The sequence below is a fragment of the Falco peregrinus genome, chromosome 2 (assembly GCF_023634155.1).
Source record: "Falco peregrinus isolate bFalPer1 chromosome 2, bFalPer1.pri, whole genome shotgun sequence".
NCBI classification, from domain to species: domain Eukaryota; kingdom Metazoa; phylum Chordata; class Aves; order Falconiformes; family Falconidae; genus Falco; species Falco peregrinus.
This window is the reverse complement of record NC_073722.1, coordinates 89,368,028-89,384,280: the sequence shown is the minus strand read 5'-3', so window position 1 is coordinate 89,384,280 and position 16,253 is coordinate 89,368,028. Positions and strand designations below refer to the sequence as shown.

At 38.3% G+C, this 16,253-nt stretch overlaps 2 protein-coding genes across 3 annotated transcripts in view; one reads left to right on the top strand and one right to left on the bottom strand.

Annotated features, from left to right (window-relative positions):
• Positions 1–16,253, bottom strand: part of RSPH14 (radial spoke head 14 homolog) — a 94,087-nt gene that overhangs the window by 42,273 nt on the left and 35,561 nt on the right. The gene's annotated exons all lie outside the window — the stretch shown is intronic.
• Positions 1–16,253, top strand: part of GNAZ (G protein subunit alpha z) — a 71,935-nt gene that overhangs the window by 30,401 nt on the left and 25,281 nt on the right. For both annotated transcript variants that reach the window (XM_055797463.1, XM_005233248.4), the window contains one exon: positions 1,118–2,390. In XM_055797463.1, the coding sequence (XP_055653438.1) occupies positions 1,668–2,390 (723 nt within the window). In that variant the 5' untranslated portion in view covers positions 1,118–1,667. The remainder of the gene's footprint in view (positions 1–1,117; positions 2,391–16,253) is intronic.

The window sequence follows — 16,253 nt, the reverse complement described above, 5'->3', positions numbered from 1 at the left end:
TAGACACAAGTAAACAGGCAGCAAGACAGGTGCCAAAGTGGGCTGTGGCCAGAATACAGCGAGGAAGCCATGACATCTGTGATTCTGCTGCCCACTGTGCTCAGAGCTTAGTGGGAGCAGCAAGCCCTTCATAGAAAAGAGGCAAGTTACCACCAATCAGGTATTAGTACTGTGTTTTCTCTCTGTGAGAGGTAACTGCTTCCTGCTGTTGCCTTCTGTAGAGTTCCAACTAGTAGGCTTAAACCCTAATTTGGGAAAGAATAATTGCTCTAACAGTCACTGAAAAGCTGTCAGCCCTTGCTTGGGGCAGCATTTCCTGTGCATTTTGTATGAAATGTTTGCCTTGTAGTCACTGTTCACTTTACTGCATCTCAGAATTTCCTGTATTAGAAATGGAAAATAGGAGGCTTAATAAGGCTTAGCTTGGCTATGGAAGGAAGCTTACAAAGTTTGTTTAGTAGTGCATCACTTTATTGATTAAGCAGGATGCAGGTAGCGTGTTTAACAGTACTGTTCTCCAACGGGAAGGAAGACCTGTTATTCTGTTCTGCAAAGATCAGTAACACTCCCTTTTACAAAACCATGAAGTAAAGCCTCCTTTTGCTTCCTAACTGAGTTATTTAAATGTTCGGTGCAAACAGAAAAGATGAAAGAAAATTCAGGAGGACATCTGTCTGGGTACAAGATACTGATATAAATAGAGAGACTGGGAAAAGTAGTTGTGAGTCTGTTTCATTTTTTGCTTCAGGAAAACCAGTCAGAACAGGACTGTGCAGGAACAGCACTGCCATAAGCTCTTGCTGAGGGAGAAATTGGGGCACAGCTCAGCACTGTTTGTTTTCATGTAGGTTTAGATAATAAAACACAGAAGGCTGAAAGAGAGATTTGATTTACTATTGTTCAGAAACCACATTTTCTTAGGTCTGCAAGCTTCAGCTGTCCCTACATTTTTGCTAGGGTTTTAGATTTTGCTTTTCTTTACATATTTTTCCATCTGTATTTTCTGTTTGGGATAATAAAAGGTTTAGAAGTCTAGAAGAGGAGGAGAAAGTGAGTGGTTTGCAGTAAGGAAGCAGAGTCTCTCATTTCATTCATTTCTTCTCTCATTGTTTGGCAGGTGGAAAGCACAGATTTACAGAGCTGAACTGGATCAGCTGAAGAAGTGGGGGAAGAGAAACGAGTACAGCACCATTGAAGAAAGCTTCAGCCTTATCTAGCAGCATCACCACAGCAACCAGAAAATAAAATCAAAAGACAAGAGCCAGAGCAGAGAAGGTGAAAGTGCAGCTCCTTACCTTTGGACAGAAGGCAGCAAAATAATTATGCAGAACAGAAAAGAGTATTTGATGGATCTAGCCAAACTGTGGCAAAGGGAAGTGTCCCTTCATTAACAGGAATGTGCCACTGTTTATGCACTGGAAAGGGGAGTGCCATGACATCTACTGAAGAGACTATTTCTGTGGTTGCATACCTACATGTGTTTGCACCCCTGCTGGGACTGAATTAGGTGGTACAGGCATCTTGGACCATCGGGAATTGGATAGTGACTTTTTTTTGTTCAAGGTGTACCTGGCACGAGAGCTGAAAGACACCACAGATCCTTTTCAGAGACGCAAACAGAGTGAGACAATCTCCAATCCTTCCCTTCTGTAACTGCCTGCTGTACCATGGGATGTCGGCAAAGCTCTGAGGAGAAAGAGGCAGCGCGGCGGTCCCGTAGGATTGACCGCCACCTGCGCTCTGAAAGTCAGCGACAACGAAGAGAGATAAAGCTCCTTCTCCTGGGCACCAGCAATTCTGGGAAGAGTACTATTGTAAAGCAGATGAAAATCATTCATAGTGGTGGCTTTAACTTGGAGGCCTGTAAGGAATACAAACCTCTGATTATCTATAATGCAATTGACTCTCTCACACGTATCATTCGGGCTCTAGCCACCCTTAAGATAGAATTTCACAATCCTGACAGAGCCTATGATGCTGTGCAGCTTTTTGCCCTGACAGGCCCAGCTGAGAGCAAAGGTGAGATTACCCCTGAGCTTCTGGGCGTCATGAAACGGCTCTGGGCAGACCCTGGTGTGCAGGAGTGTTTTTGCCGCTCCAATGAGTACCACTTAGAGGATAATGCTGCATACTACTTAAATGACCTCGAAAGGATTGCAGCACTGGACTACATCCCTACAGTGGAAGATATTCTGCGTTCTCGGGACATGACCACAGGGATTGTAGAAAATAAGTTCACCTTCAAAGAGCTGACTTTCAAAATGGTGGATGTGGGTGGACAGAGATCTGAACGCAAAAAATGGATCCACTGTTTCGAGGGGGTTACAGCAATAATTTTCTGTGTGGAGCTGAGTGGGTATGACTTGAAGCTGTATGAAGATAACCAAACAGTAAGTGCAACTTCTCTTTCCTTCTCTTCCTTTTCCCCTCCCGTGTTTGGCCTTCCCGCTACCTCCCTACCCTCCCAAGGCAGTAATCCCTGAGTTCCCGGTCCCAAATGTGATTTTCCCACACTTCCAATCTGTAGTAAAAAGCCAGAAGCTATGATTCCTTTATTTGGATAGTTTTCCCTACTGGACAGATTTGTTTATTTAATGTTACTTTTGGGAAATGGAGATGCTTTTCACATGATGGCAGGTTTGGGGTTTTTGTGCCTTTTGCTAAATGTTTAGTTGTTACTCTACACATCACTTAAAAAGGTAGACAGTAGTAATATCCTGGTGTACAGGGATGGCTAATTTGGACACCATGTTTTACAAGTCCTGGGACATTTTGAAGCTAAAATTGGAATTTGTGAAGGAATGAGTTTTTAAAGAAAAAAAATCAAATATGGCTTTTAATTAGTATGGAACTTGAAAATTTTCTCTGTTTTTGTTTATATGACTAATTTGCCTTGTCCAATGAATAACTTCCTGTTTAATTCCCCTTAATGCTATTAGCTTCTGTTTTTCACAGCTTGCAAATACCATAACTATGGAAAAACTTATATGAACACTTAACACATGTGCAACTATGTGTCTGCTGTTACATTCAGGTTGCCTGAGTTAACCTTTACAGGGTTTCATTTGAACTTTTTTTTTTATAGCCTTGTAAAACATGATGCTTAAGAGATGGGAGTTTGTGGGTAGGAACACATAACAATTCTATCATCTAGTGGTTCCTTAAATGTGCTGTGTTTATGTTTGATAAGAGCTGCCTTTCAGGAAGAATTAAAATCTATTCTGTTAAATCAGAAAGTTAACCTTAAAATGCTTCTAATTCTCTTGTACTCCTTTACATATCATCAGTTGCTTTATATTTAGAAAGTTTGTTCAGCAGTATCAGTTCCTGGAGTAGTCCAGAACACCAGAATCCTTGCTCTTTTACAGCAGGCCCATCACCTTAAGTGTTGTTGGGGAGGAAATTTATTTCAAGAAATTTTTATACAATGTTTCAAATCTGATTGATTCTCGGTAAGTTTACAAAAGGGGATCTTTCAGCCAGGTCTGGTTTTGGCAGTCCTCTACAGAAGAGGATTAGTTAATCAGCCTCAACTGTTTTTCTTTATTGGACATACACCCCCAACCCAACCACACCCCACCCACCCACCCCAATTATGTGTAGTACACACATCTATATCAAAGTTTCTTTACAGACTAAAGAAATGTCGTGTACAGCACATGTAAGTGTAAGAGCTGCATCATGCATGACATCCTCTAGTTGCTTGTATGGGTATGATACCACTTTGTATGCAGCTATTTCCTTTTCCCTTTTTTCCCCTAAAATAATAATTTCAAGGAATCGTTGAAAAATCTCATAACTGATTACCAACTCATAGACTTCTCTAAAATGATAAAGCGAAGGAACAGGTTGGGAGAAGGCAGTATTTGCTCCACAAGCAGACTCAGTGGAAGGAAGTACTGAAGCTTTACACAAGATGTCTGTCACAGTGCAGATCTCTCTGTTGTGAATTCTCTACGCTGAAAAGCTCCACTCCCCTATCCTGGAGAAAGGGCCAGCTGTGACTTTCTCTTCACTGTTGTTTATTTTGTACTGGACTTGTGTAATGCCAACATAGTTGCATACGTGATTTTTTTCATTAAAAATGAACCTACATATATAGGCAGGATCTCACTGCAGTTCTATAATTGAACCTACAAAATCATGACTAAAAATATTCCCTCTGTTTTACAAGCTTGGCTTATATGGTTGAATCCCATTTGCATGCACTTCAGGATTCTCCAAGGGAAGAAAAGTTATGGTCAAGAAATTAAGCTGAATTTTGATAAAACTTTTCAGAAATACTTGAATTTTACTGCAAATGAAATATGCATTATGAGTACTAAATCTTTTACAAAGATTTTTCCTGTTAGAAGGCAGCTAAGTGACAAGCTCGAGAAGCAATTATACTAGGTCACGAGAAATACCAGACCAGAAAAATCTGTTTTAAGAAACAGAACATTGTTACCTAATTTTTGGAGCTCTGTAGAGTTTGTCTAGATCTTTCTGTTGTGCCTCCATCATTGTCTCCATGTGTCTAAGGCTATTCTACAAGTATGGAATTTTCTCTTAAATTATATTTCCAATAATCCTTGTTGGCACTGTTTGAATTGGCCCTTTGTTGGTATAGCTTATCACGTAAGTAATGTTTCCCTATTTTTATCTTCCGTAGTGATTTTACAGCTTATCAACTGCACTTCCATTTTCTTCTCTGTACTATGCTGATTAACCATTCACTCTTCTACATGTGGACTTCATTATCTGGAGATTCTGCTCTTGGCATTAGTGCCTTCCTATTGTAACAAATTTCTAGATCAAACTTTCATTTAGTAACCTCCTCTTGACGGGAGAGAAGCATTGCCCTGAATTCTCTTCATTTTCAGAGATATTAAGAAAAGTATGTCTTATTTATATCTAGAACCTGACTAGGAGTTAGTTGGTTTCTTGTGATTCTAGACTTTTCCTGCCTTGCTCTTCAGATTTAAAAATCAAAAAGAACTAGCCCAAAGGGGAAAAAATATATCAATATACTCTGAAAAATCTTTGTAGATGTTGCTTTTGATTCCAGTATCTAGAATAAAATGAAGTAAGCACCTAGTTTATTTCAGAGTGACACTGAAGCCTGCTTTTACATCGTGTTTTAACAGCTTGAAGGGCTACTCTCCTATGATCTCATTGAATACTCTTGTAGAGGGTATTCGACATTGAAATTCAGACTTTTATCATCCATCAGCTTCCATGTGTATGCAAATACTGTCCAAGTATTCACTTGGACATATATCACATCTATAAAACTTAATTCTGCAGATAATTTTTTATGATCTGTGGAGAAATTAGAACATAGAAGAAATACATGAGAACAGTCATCTTCCTGAAACTACTACTTATATGGCAAAAAGGAGAGAGACACTACTAGCATTTCAGGGGGAGCCTTACTGTGTTATCGTAAAGAACAGGTTACTTTTGACCTGTCCTTCTTTGACTGTTATGCTTTATCCAAACACACATCCATAATTTTAGTGTGTAGAGATGGCATGTTCTAGGTGTGCTGGATACACAATACAGTGTTAATCAGCTCCAACAGGTAAACTATAAGAAGTACCTACATTGGTATATCACTTGAACTGCAACACTGAGGCTGCCACATATTAAAAAAGCCCTACAAATAATAGCGTTGCTGAGTCTAGAATGCTTCCTGGTGTAGTATCTATGGTGAAGAGAACTATTAAATAAAACTAGTCCAATGCCAAACACAACTTACTGCTTGACAGAGTTTTATAAGAATCTGGGTGATTTATAAACTGTGGAAGTTGAGCAAATAAACTATATGAATATGGTAATGTTTGTGTTTCCTGTTGACAGAAGTGGATAAATGCTATGCATGAGCTCTGCCTTTATTGAAGATGCGCTAAAATAATGATTGACAAATATGGTAAAAATTGAGAGAAAAATGAGCTAGTTCTGCATACTGCTAGGTCCTGAAAATAGCTAACAGTTCAGGGCGAGCTTATTGTAGTGACACCAATTTGAAGAAGGGAGAACAAAAATAATGCCCAAGCTATCAGTTGCCAGCCTGGACAATTTTTCCTTTGTGTGTAATTTTAAAAGACAAAGGATGTTAAGCTTTATACTGCCTGGAAACAAATGAGAGAAGGGGAAGACAACTTTTCTGGGGATTTTGTCTTTCTCCTGCTATGCTTTGTTCTGAGTAACATCACTTGCAGAAACAAAATTACCTGATTTAACAGTTTGTAGATCTGCCCAAACCAATATTTTGATATTGGTTCAACATACGTGATATGAAACATTTGACAAGCTTTAGCGAAGAAAATTGTGTGGCATGAAATGAGAAAATAGGAAGTGATCTTGAATACCAAAAGTTCTACAAAGTTTGACAGGATTACTAACAAATAAAACCCAAAACAGTTTAATAGTATAGCAGGCAAAATCATGCATGAAATCTAAAAATACCAAGTACCTGTCTTTGAAAAGCATTCCAAGGTGAATAGCAAATACTTAATCATCTTGAAGGTATTACTATTAACATCACATTACTTGTAATGATGTTTGAAACATTTCTCAAGAACAGCTTTTGTTGTTAGGCTGGTGCATGTGCTGGTCAAAAAGCTGGGAGAAACTATTAACTTAGACTAGAACATATATGCAGACACATGAAAAAATAGGTAACAGGAATAAATATATATCATACAAAGGAAAGACATGCCTGCTAAAGTTGAAAATTGCTTATGTGTGTTGGTTGTTGGTTTTGGTGTGGTTTTTTGTTTGGTGGTGGTTTGTGGTTGTTGTTTTTTTTTTTTCAAGAAGTGAGGAAATATGTAGGGAGATGAATCTAGATGCTGAAACTACTTTACTTTGGAAAAAGGATTTTGACAGACTCTCTCTGAAAGAAACTAGACTGCTGTGGCTTTCCCCACCACAATAGGAAAGGCTTGTCCTGAACAAAAAACTGATAAAAGGTGGGAGGAGTAGGATTTGATGGACAGTACTTTCAGTGTAAAGAGACAGCAGAGGTGCAGTAGATGCTCAACAACTTACACTGTTCAATGTATTCTTAAATTATATTAAAAATTTGCTGTTCAGTCTGACATACTACTGATATTTTCAGTTGTATTTTTACTGATATTTTTCTATCCTAGCCTTTACCAGGATTTTTCCTTTTTTCATGCTGAAAGACTAGATCCTTGAATAAACTTGTCCTATATATCACTGTTGTTCTTGGAGGTGGTGCCTTGCATAAGGAATGATTTGGTTTTCTGTATCCATTTCTACACTCTATAGTTTTTCTAGATCTCATTAATACAGAAGCATGAATGTCAACTATGTGCCATGACTCTGGTGTGTACAATTTTGGAATTTTAGGTAGAAATTTCTTTAATACTCTTAGGAAATAAGTAACTTGATTTCATTATATGGGCAGAAGAACAACAGAAATATGACTTATGACAGAAAAATAACTGGAAGATAGCTAAATATTATTAAGAAGTAATGTCTGGTTTTAGAGGAATGTAGCCAAATGAGGCTTTATAAGAATACTAACCTTAACACTAGACGAAAACTTGTCAAAAGATATGTTCCTGGATACTTGATCAACTCTACTTAACAAATAGAATTTTTCTAAAAATATATTTTTGTGGTAGGATTAATATGAGAATTGTATCTATTATTACAAAAATATATTTTCAATTTTCTCCTTTTTTATCTCTTCTCTTCTATAAAATAGGTATTCATGTTCTCAAAAATCTTTTAGATTCCGTAGGGGTAGTTTGAAGTGGCACTCAGTCTACACTACAGCCTTCTCAAGTGCAACTTCTTTGTGCTTTTTTTTGCATTGAAAGTATTCTGTGGATGCAAAACTCTTATCCCAACTTTTGAACCTCGTTTTGCTTAAGTTTTTTGCTTTAAGCTTTCTGCAACCCCTGAACTGAATGACTTCTATGAATAAAAAAATCTCAGTGAGTTGGCATGCAGCTGTAATTAATTCTAAAACCACTACGTTGTTCTATTTGTCCTGGCTGGTGTTTATGGTATGTTTTAAGGTAGTTATCTGTGAGTATAGTTAATGTATCATTAACTAAGGTATTAAATAAGCTTGAACATTAAACAGATCTCTGTAGAATCTGCATGTATTTAGAACACTTGCATGTATTTAGTAATTTGCATTTGTTGCTGCTGTTTCAATGCTCTTTCAGCCATTTTCAATAGGCAGAATAACCTTCATAGCCCAGAGCTTACTTTTTTTGTAGTCCCCACATAATAAGGGAGGAAAAGTAGCATAAAACCTGAAGAATTTGGTGGACAGGCATATGGGTAAATATAATACCTGTAACACTTTCAAATGACTTGCCCAAAATCATGTAACACACTGGACACAAAAAGAACACAAAGATCACCTGATTCAAAGGTGTATGGGTAGAGTCAGGATATAGAGACTTCCTGGAAAGTCATTCCTAGTAACAATTCAATATAGGATAGATGGTGTAACAAACTCCATCAGAGTTTAGGCCTTATTATTTGGCTGCCAGTGAGTGAACTTCAGCATGCTGGATCATCAGAAAACAATTCTGCGACATGTCTCCCATGTTACTTGTTCTATTAGCTGCTGTAGCTTACTGAACAAATCTGTTCCTTGGTCACCCAGGGGAATGTTCTGGGGATCTTGGGCACTGGCAGAATGCTCTGTTGTCCCTACCTTAAGTATTATCCTATCTATAGGAATGGTGTGCTACTGTATTGTTAGGAACTGTAAGACTACACTTACACAAACCAGAGTTAAAGTAAAAAACAACAGTTATTTTTAAAACTGGAAAACAGATGACAATATTTGGAATATGTTACTGACTCCTTTTGAGACTAGGACTAATGTTAATTAAATTTTTTTCTTTCCTAATTTCAAGTCCTCCTATCACCTGATCTTCATTATACACTATAAACTTTTGACTCTTGAAGAGAGATGACAGGTGTTTTATCAAAGGTTACAATGTCATCACATTTTTGTATATTCAGATGATGCCACAGAATGAGAACTTGCTCCAGCAAATGAACCATCAGAACAATGAGATAATATTATGAGCTTATATCTTAAATTTAAGAAACTGCTTAAGCTTTGGGCTACATGAAATTAAAAAAGCTTTTCTTTAATGTCATGAATTCAAAGGCATATGTTAGGCTTTGATATAACAACACGCAATAAGAAAAACATTTTCACAGTTAAACGAAAGTAAGAGCAGTAAGTACTGCAAGCCAAGTAACCCAGAATATTGCAGCATATATTTTCAGAAGGTGTGTTTACTACGACCTGTGTCACCTTGCAATTGCTGACATGCATGTAAGCCACTTGCACACTCATTGCCATTGCAGATGATACCGCAATTAAGTCAGAATAATAGGAGGAGGAGGAGTAGTGCTTTTGTTCGTGGTGTTAGTAGTTTTGTTTTTGTAAACTCAAAATTCCCTACAGTATCATCACTTTTTTTGTTTGACATATGTGGTATTTCTTCATAGGCTTTTCAAGAGTAGGTTCTTTTGAACAGAAGTTGGGTGCTAGGAAAAGAAATCACGTGCAAGTAAATATAATTGTATGCTTGTATTACAGTGTTGCCATTCCAGCAGGTGTTTTAAACTAAAAATAATGGTGTCTAACACTGAGAACACTTAGGTAACTGTCAAACTGTCATTTTTCTGGCAATGTACCAAGGTGTTTACAGGAAGTTTAATTTCTTTAAAAATACTGTTAAACACTTTGAAATCTTCTTGACTCATTATCATACAGTGCATGTACCAGAAAGAGATTTTGGACTTGCAACAGCTTTGTTTATGAAATATCAACTTGATGTTCAATAGCATTCAAAAAACCAAGCACCATTAGGAAAGGTTCCATGAGGAGCACAGATAAAGTACTAGGGAAGTATTTGTGTCTCCCCAGATCTTAGATTTCTTTCTCTCCCCATATTATCTATTATTAGCCAGTGTAAGGCATGGGATTTTGGGTTAGATGGATCTTTGTCTTGGGTGGCTGGGGTTTCTTTTTTTTTTCTTTCTTTCTTTTTTTCTTTTCCTTTTTGTTTTTCTTTTTTTTCTTATGAAAAGTAATGGATGAGACACTATATGCATGTGACATGCACACATGATACGTGCTGCCAAGACTGAATACTTAAGCCTCCTTCTTGGGACAGATTTTTGAGTATCAAAATGCATTTTTTAAAGCTATTAATAGGCTTGGTTAAATTTTGAACTTGTCAACCAATGACAGTGTCTCCTGATTATATTCAAAATTAGCAGACAATGAATAATTCCTCTACTCCAATTAATTCAGTTCTCTAATTCCTGTCACTTATTTTTTAGATATGTAATCTTGACACTGTCCTTTCTTTCCATTATTATACTGATTGAAAGAACTTGCTTTCAAAATACACAGTCCAGTACTTTGCCTTGCTATTTACCAATTGGTCATATTTTACTGTTTATCATCAGTAGAAATAAATTATTAATAATAGTTCACATAATTTAGCATAAAATGTGTGTAATAGAAGTAGCATCTTTAGCAGCAAGAATCCTTCAGTCTATCAGTTATGGGGAGAAAGCTTATAACTGAACCAATGTTATAGAACATGATAATATATCCTACGTATGCTACATTTACTTCAGGACAGCCTGGCCTCAGCATTGTAAAATTTTTTTTAGAACCCCTCCAGTTTAACAACGTTATATTCTCTTCCTTCTGCTGTTTCCCTGGCAACATGGCATGGTAGAGTGTCATATCAGTTGACAATGAGCTTTGCTTCAGCTGTGTCCTGCCAAAGCTAGCAGTGTTTCTAGCAATCTGAGCTTTCTCACTGCAACTGTGACATAGCAATGAGACTTTCTTCCCATTAATATTTACCAAGATCAATTGGAATTCCATTGGTGTAAGTGTTTATGCAGTAGTGCCCTAATAATGCTGCCTTGGGATGTCATTGGACTTATCAGAGTAGACTTAATTTTTACAACACCTTTTGATATTAGGTGTGGTCCAATAGGATGAGTTCCTAGTAGTGATACAGAAAGGGATGGTTCTAATAGCAGCTTGCATTGTGCCTTTGCTGTTCTTCATAGATCAAATGAAAGCAGTAATTAAAATAAATAAAACCCCAACAACCCATACACAGAAAAAAGAAAACAAAATTATTTGGAAATGTGAAATGTTAATAAAGAAGGTTGAAGATATGTTTTAAAAAGTAAAATGAAAGGCTGACAAAACTAAATGCGGTGTGGCTGTGTCTAAAATGTCCTGGAAGCACTGATCTGCAGAGCATCTGGCTGTCATTGCTATCCAGAAATTCAGACTGAGACTTACAGCGTTTCAAAAGGTTAATTTGTTTTGTTTAGTAGAAAAGATTAAGTATTTGATTCATGTATAAGTACCTGAAGGAGCAAAAAATTCTCAATATTTAAGGAAATATGTAATCTAATGGAGAAAGGCAAAATAAGAACAAATGGCTAGAAGTTAGGTCAGATAAATACCACCTTGAAATAGCTTGCTTATTTATATTTTTTTTTAGGAAGGAGGCTGACGCAGCTGAACCAGCTTTTCTGGAAGATAGAATTTAGTCTAACAGCCATCAACTAAAAATGACTAGGCTTAGGACAGGGAAAACCCAACAGATGGAAATGACCATAGTTGTGATAAATGGAAGTTAGACCAAAAGATCCAATGATCATGATACTCTGTTTAATATTTATTTATACGGAGATAAAAGTCCAAAGTATATGCTTGTTTATTTTAGAAATTAAATAATGCATTCCTGTTAAATCCTTCCATTTTAAGACCTCCCATCTTGATCATGTGATTCTGTGCAGGTTTTTGTTTATAGCAGCGTAGATTATGGAAAGCAGAATTACATGCATTTGGTGAAATGCATATTGAATGCATATATTAAATTATATAAGCCTGCTGAGATTTTCTGTAAACTCACCACTTAGGAAGAAAGGGATGCCTCATTTTCTCCTTCCTGATTGTTCAACTCTTCTGTCTGCTACTGCTACCTCTGCTGCATGCATCTTCTACCTCATTACTTGTGCCAGCTCTACTGCTCTTTGGGCCCTTTGTAGACAGATATAGCTCACAAACCTATCAGGAAATTATCCATATTTCAGTGCGGTTGATTTTCTGCTGGAATCCTGAGCATAGCACTCACAGAGGAGTCCAGTGACTTCCAGGTCTGTGTAAGGCAAACAGTAAGATCCCATGCCCAGAAGCAGAGGCAAATCAAAAGGTATATAGTCAGACTTCCACTTTGATATACCAACTGCTAGAGCAGCTAAAGTCATCCTACGTAACTAAACCTTACAGTAAGATTTCTTATTTATGTATTTGGGAGAGAAAAGTAAGAAAGTTAAACTATCATAGTTACAGGGAAAACATCACAAACCTCTGTATCTGCATTTGACTGAATGTTAGGTTTTATGAGCTTATCAGGGCATTATTTACAAGATGGTAATCATTAATATTACCTGCTGCTTTTTATTTTCTTCTGTAAAAGAGCATAGGGCAACAGGATATGAATAAACTTATTCTCTAAATGCAATCACGTCAAATACTAGAATCATAGGGTTTTTTTGACAGGAAGTCAATTTTTCAGGGATGAAACAGATTTGGAATACATGGTAGGAAGCAGTTAAATTTTATTTTTACTCCTGTTCTTGCTTTTCCACCTCATTCCAGTATTTATTAGCAGCTGCTTTTTGACACTTTTTTTTAATGTTATGATGTTTATAACAGTGAATGATTCACTATCTTAGAAGATGTGAGAACAGCGGGTTAGTTTATGCAACACTCGGCCTGCTAGCAATGGACAGGGTACACCTGTCTCAAAGTGGGAAAAGCATCTTTGCACAGGAGATAGCAGGGCTCACTCAAAGTGCTTTAAACTAGATTTGAAGGGGGAAGGGGATAAAACAAGACTCATGAGAGAGAAGGCTGGGGGCAGCACACCAATATTTGAAGCCCAGTGTGCTAGCGAGGTCCTTTGATCTGCCGTCTCAGTGGAGACAGGGGGATGAAGATCCATGTAGTAGCAAAGACATAAGGGTTATCGATGTGTTAGAAACTGTGGAAGTACCTGAAAGTGGTCACATAGGAATTAGGGCTTCTTCCCCCAAAAGGTGGCGGGATCAGTAGCCCAACTGAAGTGCATCTACACCAATGCACACAGCATGGGCAACAAACAGGAGGAGCTGAAAGCCATTGCACAGGAGCAAAACTGTGTTATAGTTACCATCACAGAAAAACGGTGGGATGACTTGCGCAACTGGAGTGCTGCAATGAATGGCTATAAACTCTTAAAAAGGGATAGGCAAGGAGGGAGAGGAGGCGGGCTAGCCCTGTATGTTAGGGAGTGTTTTGATTGTCTAGAGCTTAATGATGGTGATGATAGGGTGAGTGTTTATGGTTGAGAATCAGGAGGAAGGCCAACAAGGCAGATATCATGGTGGGAGTCTGTTACAGACCACCTAACCAGGATGAAGAGGCAGATGAAATATGTTATGAGCAGCTGGGAAGTCTCACAATTGCTAGCTCTTGTTCTTGTTGGAGACTTCAACTTACCAGATGTCTGCTGGAAATACAACATGGCAGAGAAGAAACAGTCTAGAAGGTTCCTGTAGTGTGTGTAAGATAACTTCATGACACGGATGGTGAGTGAACCAACTAGGCAACATGTTCTGCTGGATGTGTTTTTTCTGAAACAGAGAAGGACTTGTGGGTGATGTGATGGCTGGAAGCCATCTTGGGCATAGAGATCACGAAATGATAAAGAGTTTTTGATTCTCAGAGAAGGAGGGGAGTCAGCAGAACTTCTACTCTGGACTTCCAGAGGGCAGACTTTGGCCTGTTTAGGAGACTGGTTGGCAGTCCTGTTGGGAGACTGTTGAGAGGCAGTCCTGAAGGTCAAAGGAGCCCAGGAAGGCTGGATATTCTTCAAGAAAGAAATCTTAAAGGCATAGGAGCAGGCCATCCCCACGTGCCAAAAGACAAGCTGGTGGGGAAGAGGACTGGCCTGGCTGAACAGAGAGATTTGGCTGGAACTCAGGAACTAAAGGAGAGTTTATGACCTTCGGAAGAAGGGCCAGGCAACTCGGGAAGACTACAAGGATGTCATGAGGTTATGCAGGGAGAAAAGGACCTGGGAGTGCTGGTTGATACCCAGGTGAGCATGAGCGGGCAGTGTGCCCAGGTGGCCAAGGAGGCCAACAGCATCCTGGCTTGTATCTGAAATAGTGTGGCCACCAGGACTAGGGAAGCAGTTGTTCCCCTGTACTTGGCACTGGTGAGGCTGCACCTTGAATACTGCATTCAGTTTTGGGCGCCTCACTGCAAGAGGGACATGGAGCGTGTCCAGAGACGGGCAACAAAGCTGGTGAAGGGTCTAGAGAACAAGTCTCATGAGGAGCAGCTGAGGGAACTGGTGGTCTTTAGCCTGGAGAAAAGGAGGCTCGCGGGAGACTTTATTGCTCTTTGCAACTACCTGAAAGGAGGTTGTAGTGAGGTGCGGGTGGGTCTCTTCTCAGAAGTAACCAGCGATAGGAGAGGAAACTGCCTCAAGTCTTGCCAGGGAAGATTTAGATCTGATATTTAGAAAAAGTTTCTTCACCAAAAGGGCTGTCAAGCACTGAAACAGGCTGCCCAGGGAAGTGGTTGAGTCACCATCCCTGGAAGTATTTAAAAGATGAGTAGATGTGGCACTCGGGGGCATGGTTTTTTGGTGGACTTAGCAGTTGTTAATGGTTGGGCTTGATGATCGTAAAGGTCTTTTCCAACCTAAATGATTCTATGATTCTATAAGATAAGGAATGAAATGATTGTGCTTGACATATGGGGAAGAGAAATTGTCAGAAATAGTGAACTTCATAAACTCTCAAAGGAGATGCTAGCATAATGGACTATAATTTTTCTTACAAGTGGATTAGAAAAGGTATTAAGAAAAATGGTGTAATAACCAGTCCTACAATATATACAATTAGATGAAGAAAATCATAATATCATCATATATGTGGCTTAATGTTTGAGGTCTTTATTTTACTGGGGAATAAGTACTGGGAAATTCTATAGAATTCTAGCAGATTGTATTGTAGATGCTGCTTTCATTTTAATAAAAATATTTTCCAAATAACAAAGTGAATGAGCTTCTTATTACCATTGATTTTAATATGAGAAAAGCCAGGCTCCAGATTTTAATTCTTTGTACTTTGCTTTCCTGATTAATATGTCTGTACTTCTGTGCTCTTTGCATTCATTATTTGCTGTGAGGAAATTGCTAATTTTTATTAGTACTCATTTTCCTTATTAATCCTGCACATTCTCAATTGTTTCCTTCATTGGTAAATTGATACTGGATGATACCTTCCTTTCCAATTCATAAAGCTGACTTTCCTATTTAAGAACCAGCTTTATATGTATTTTGTTATCATGGTGTAACCCCAGCCAGCAACTAAGTACCATGCAGCCGCTCACTGACTTCCCTCAACGGCCCCCCTTGTGGGATGGGGAGGAGAACCAGAACAAGGTAAAACCCATGGGTTGAGATAAGAACAGTTTACTAATTGAAAAAAAGTAAAATATAATAAAAATAATAACAGCAATAATTATAACAACAACTACAATTGTAATGAAAAGGAGAAAGAAAGAAGAATTAAACTAAAGGAAAAAAAAAAAGTGACACGCAATACAACTTCTCACCATCTGCTGACCGATGCCCAGCCAGTCCCCAAGCACTGATCAGCATCCCCCAGCCAACTCCCCCCAGTTTATATACTGAGCATGACGTTCCATGGTGTGGAATATCCCTTTGGCTAGTTTGGGTCACCTGTCCTGGCTGTGCTCCCTCCCAGCCTCTTACGCACCTGCTTACAGGCAAAGCATGGGAAACTTGAAAAGTCCTTGATTTAGAGTAAACATTACTTATGTTTACTCAGTGCGTTGTCAGCATTCTCACACCAAATCCAAAACACAGCACTGTACCAGCTACTAAGAAGAAAATTAATTCTGTCTCAGCTAAAACCTGGACAGTTATATTGCTCGATGTATAGGCACAATACAGATCGGGAAGCTCTTGTACAATATAAGAGCGTGCAGACATAGGATAGTGGTTTAAGCTGAAGCAGAGTGTAAGATAAATTGAAGGAGAAATTGAATTGTCATGTAATTCCAGAGGAAACACTGGAGCCATTAGCTATAAATATATTTACAAAAGAGAACAGAAAACCTAAATGCAAGATTG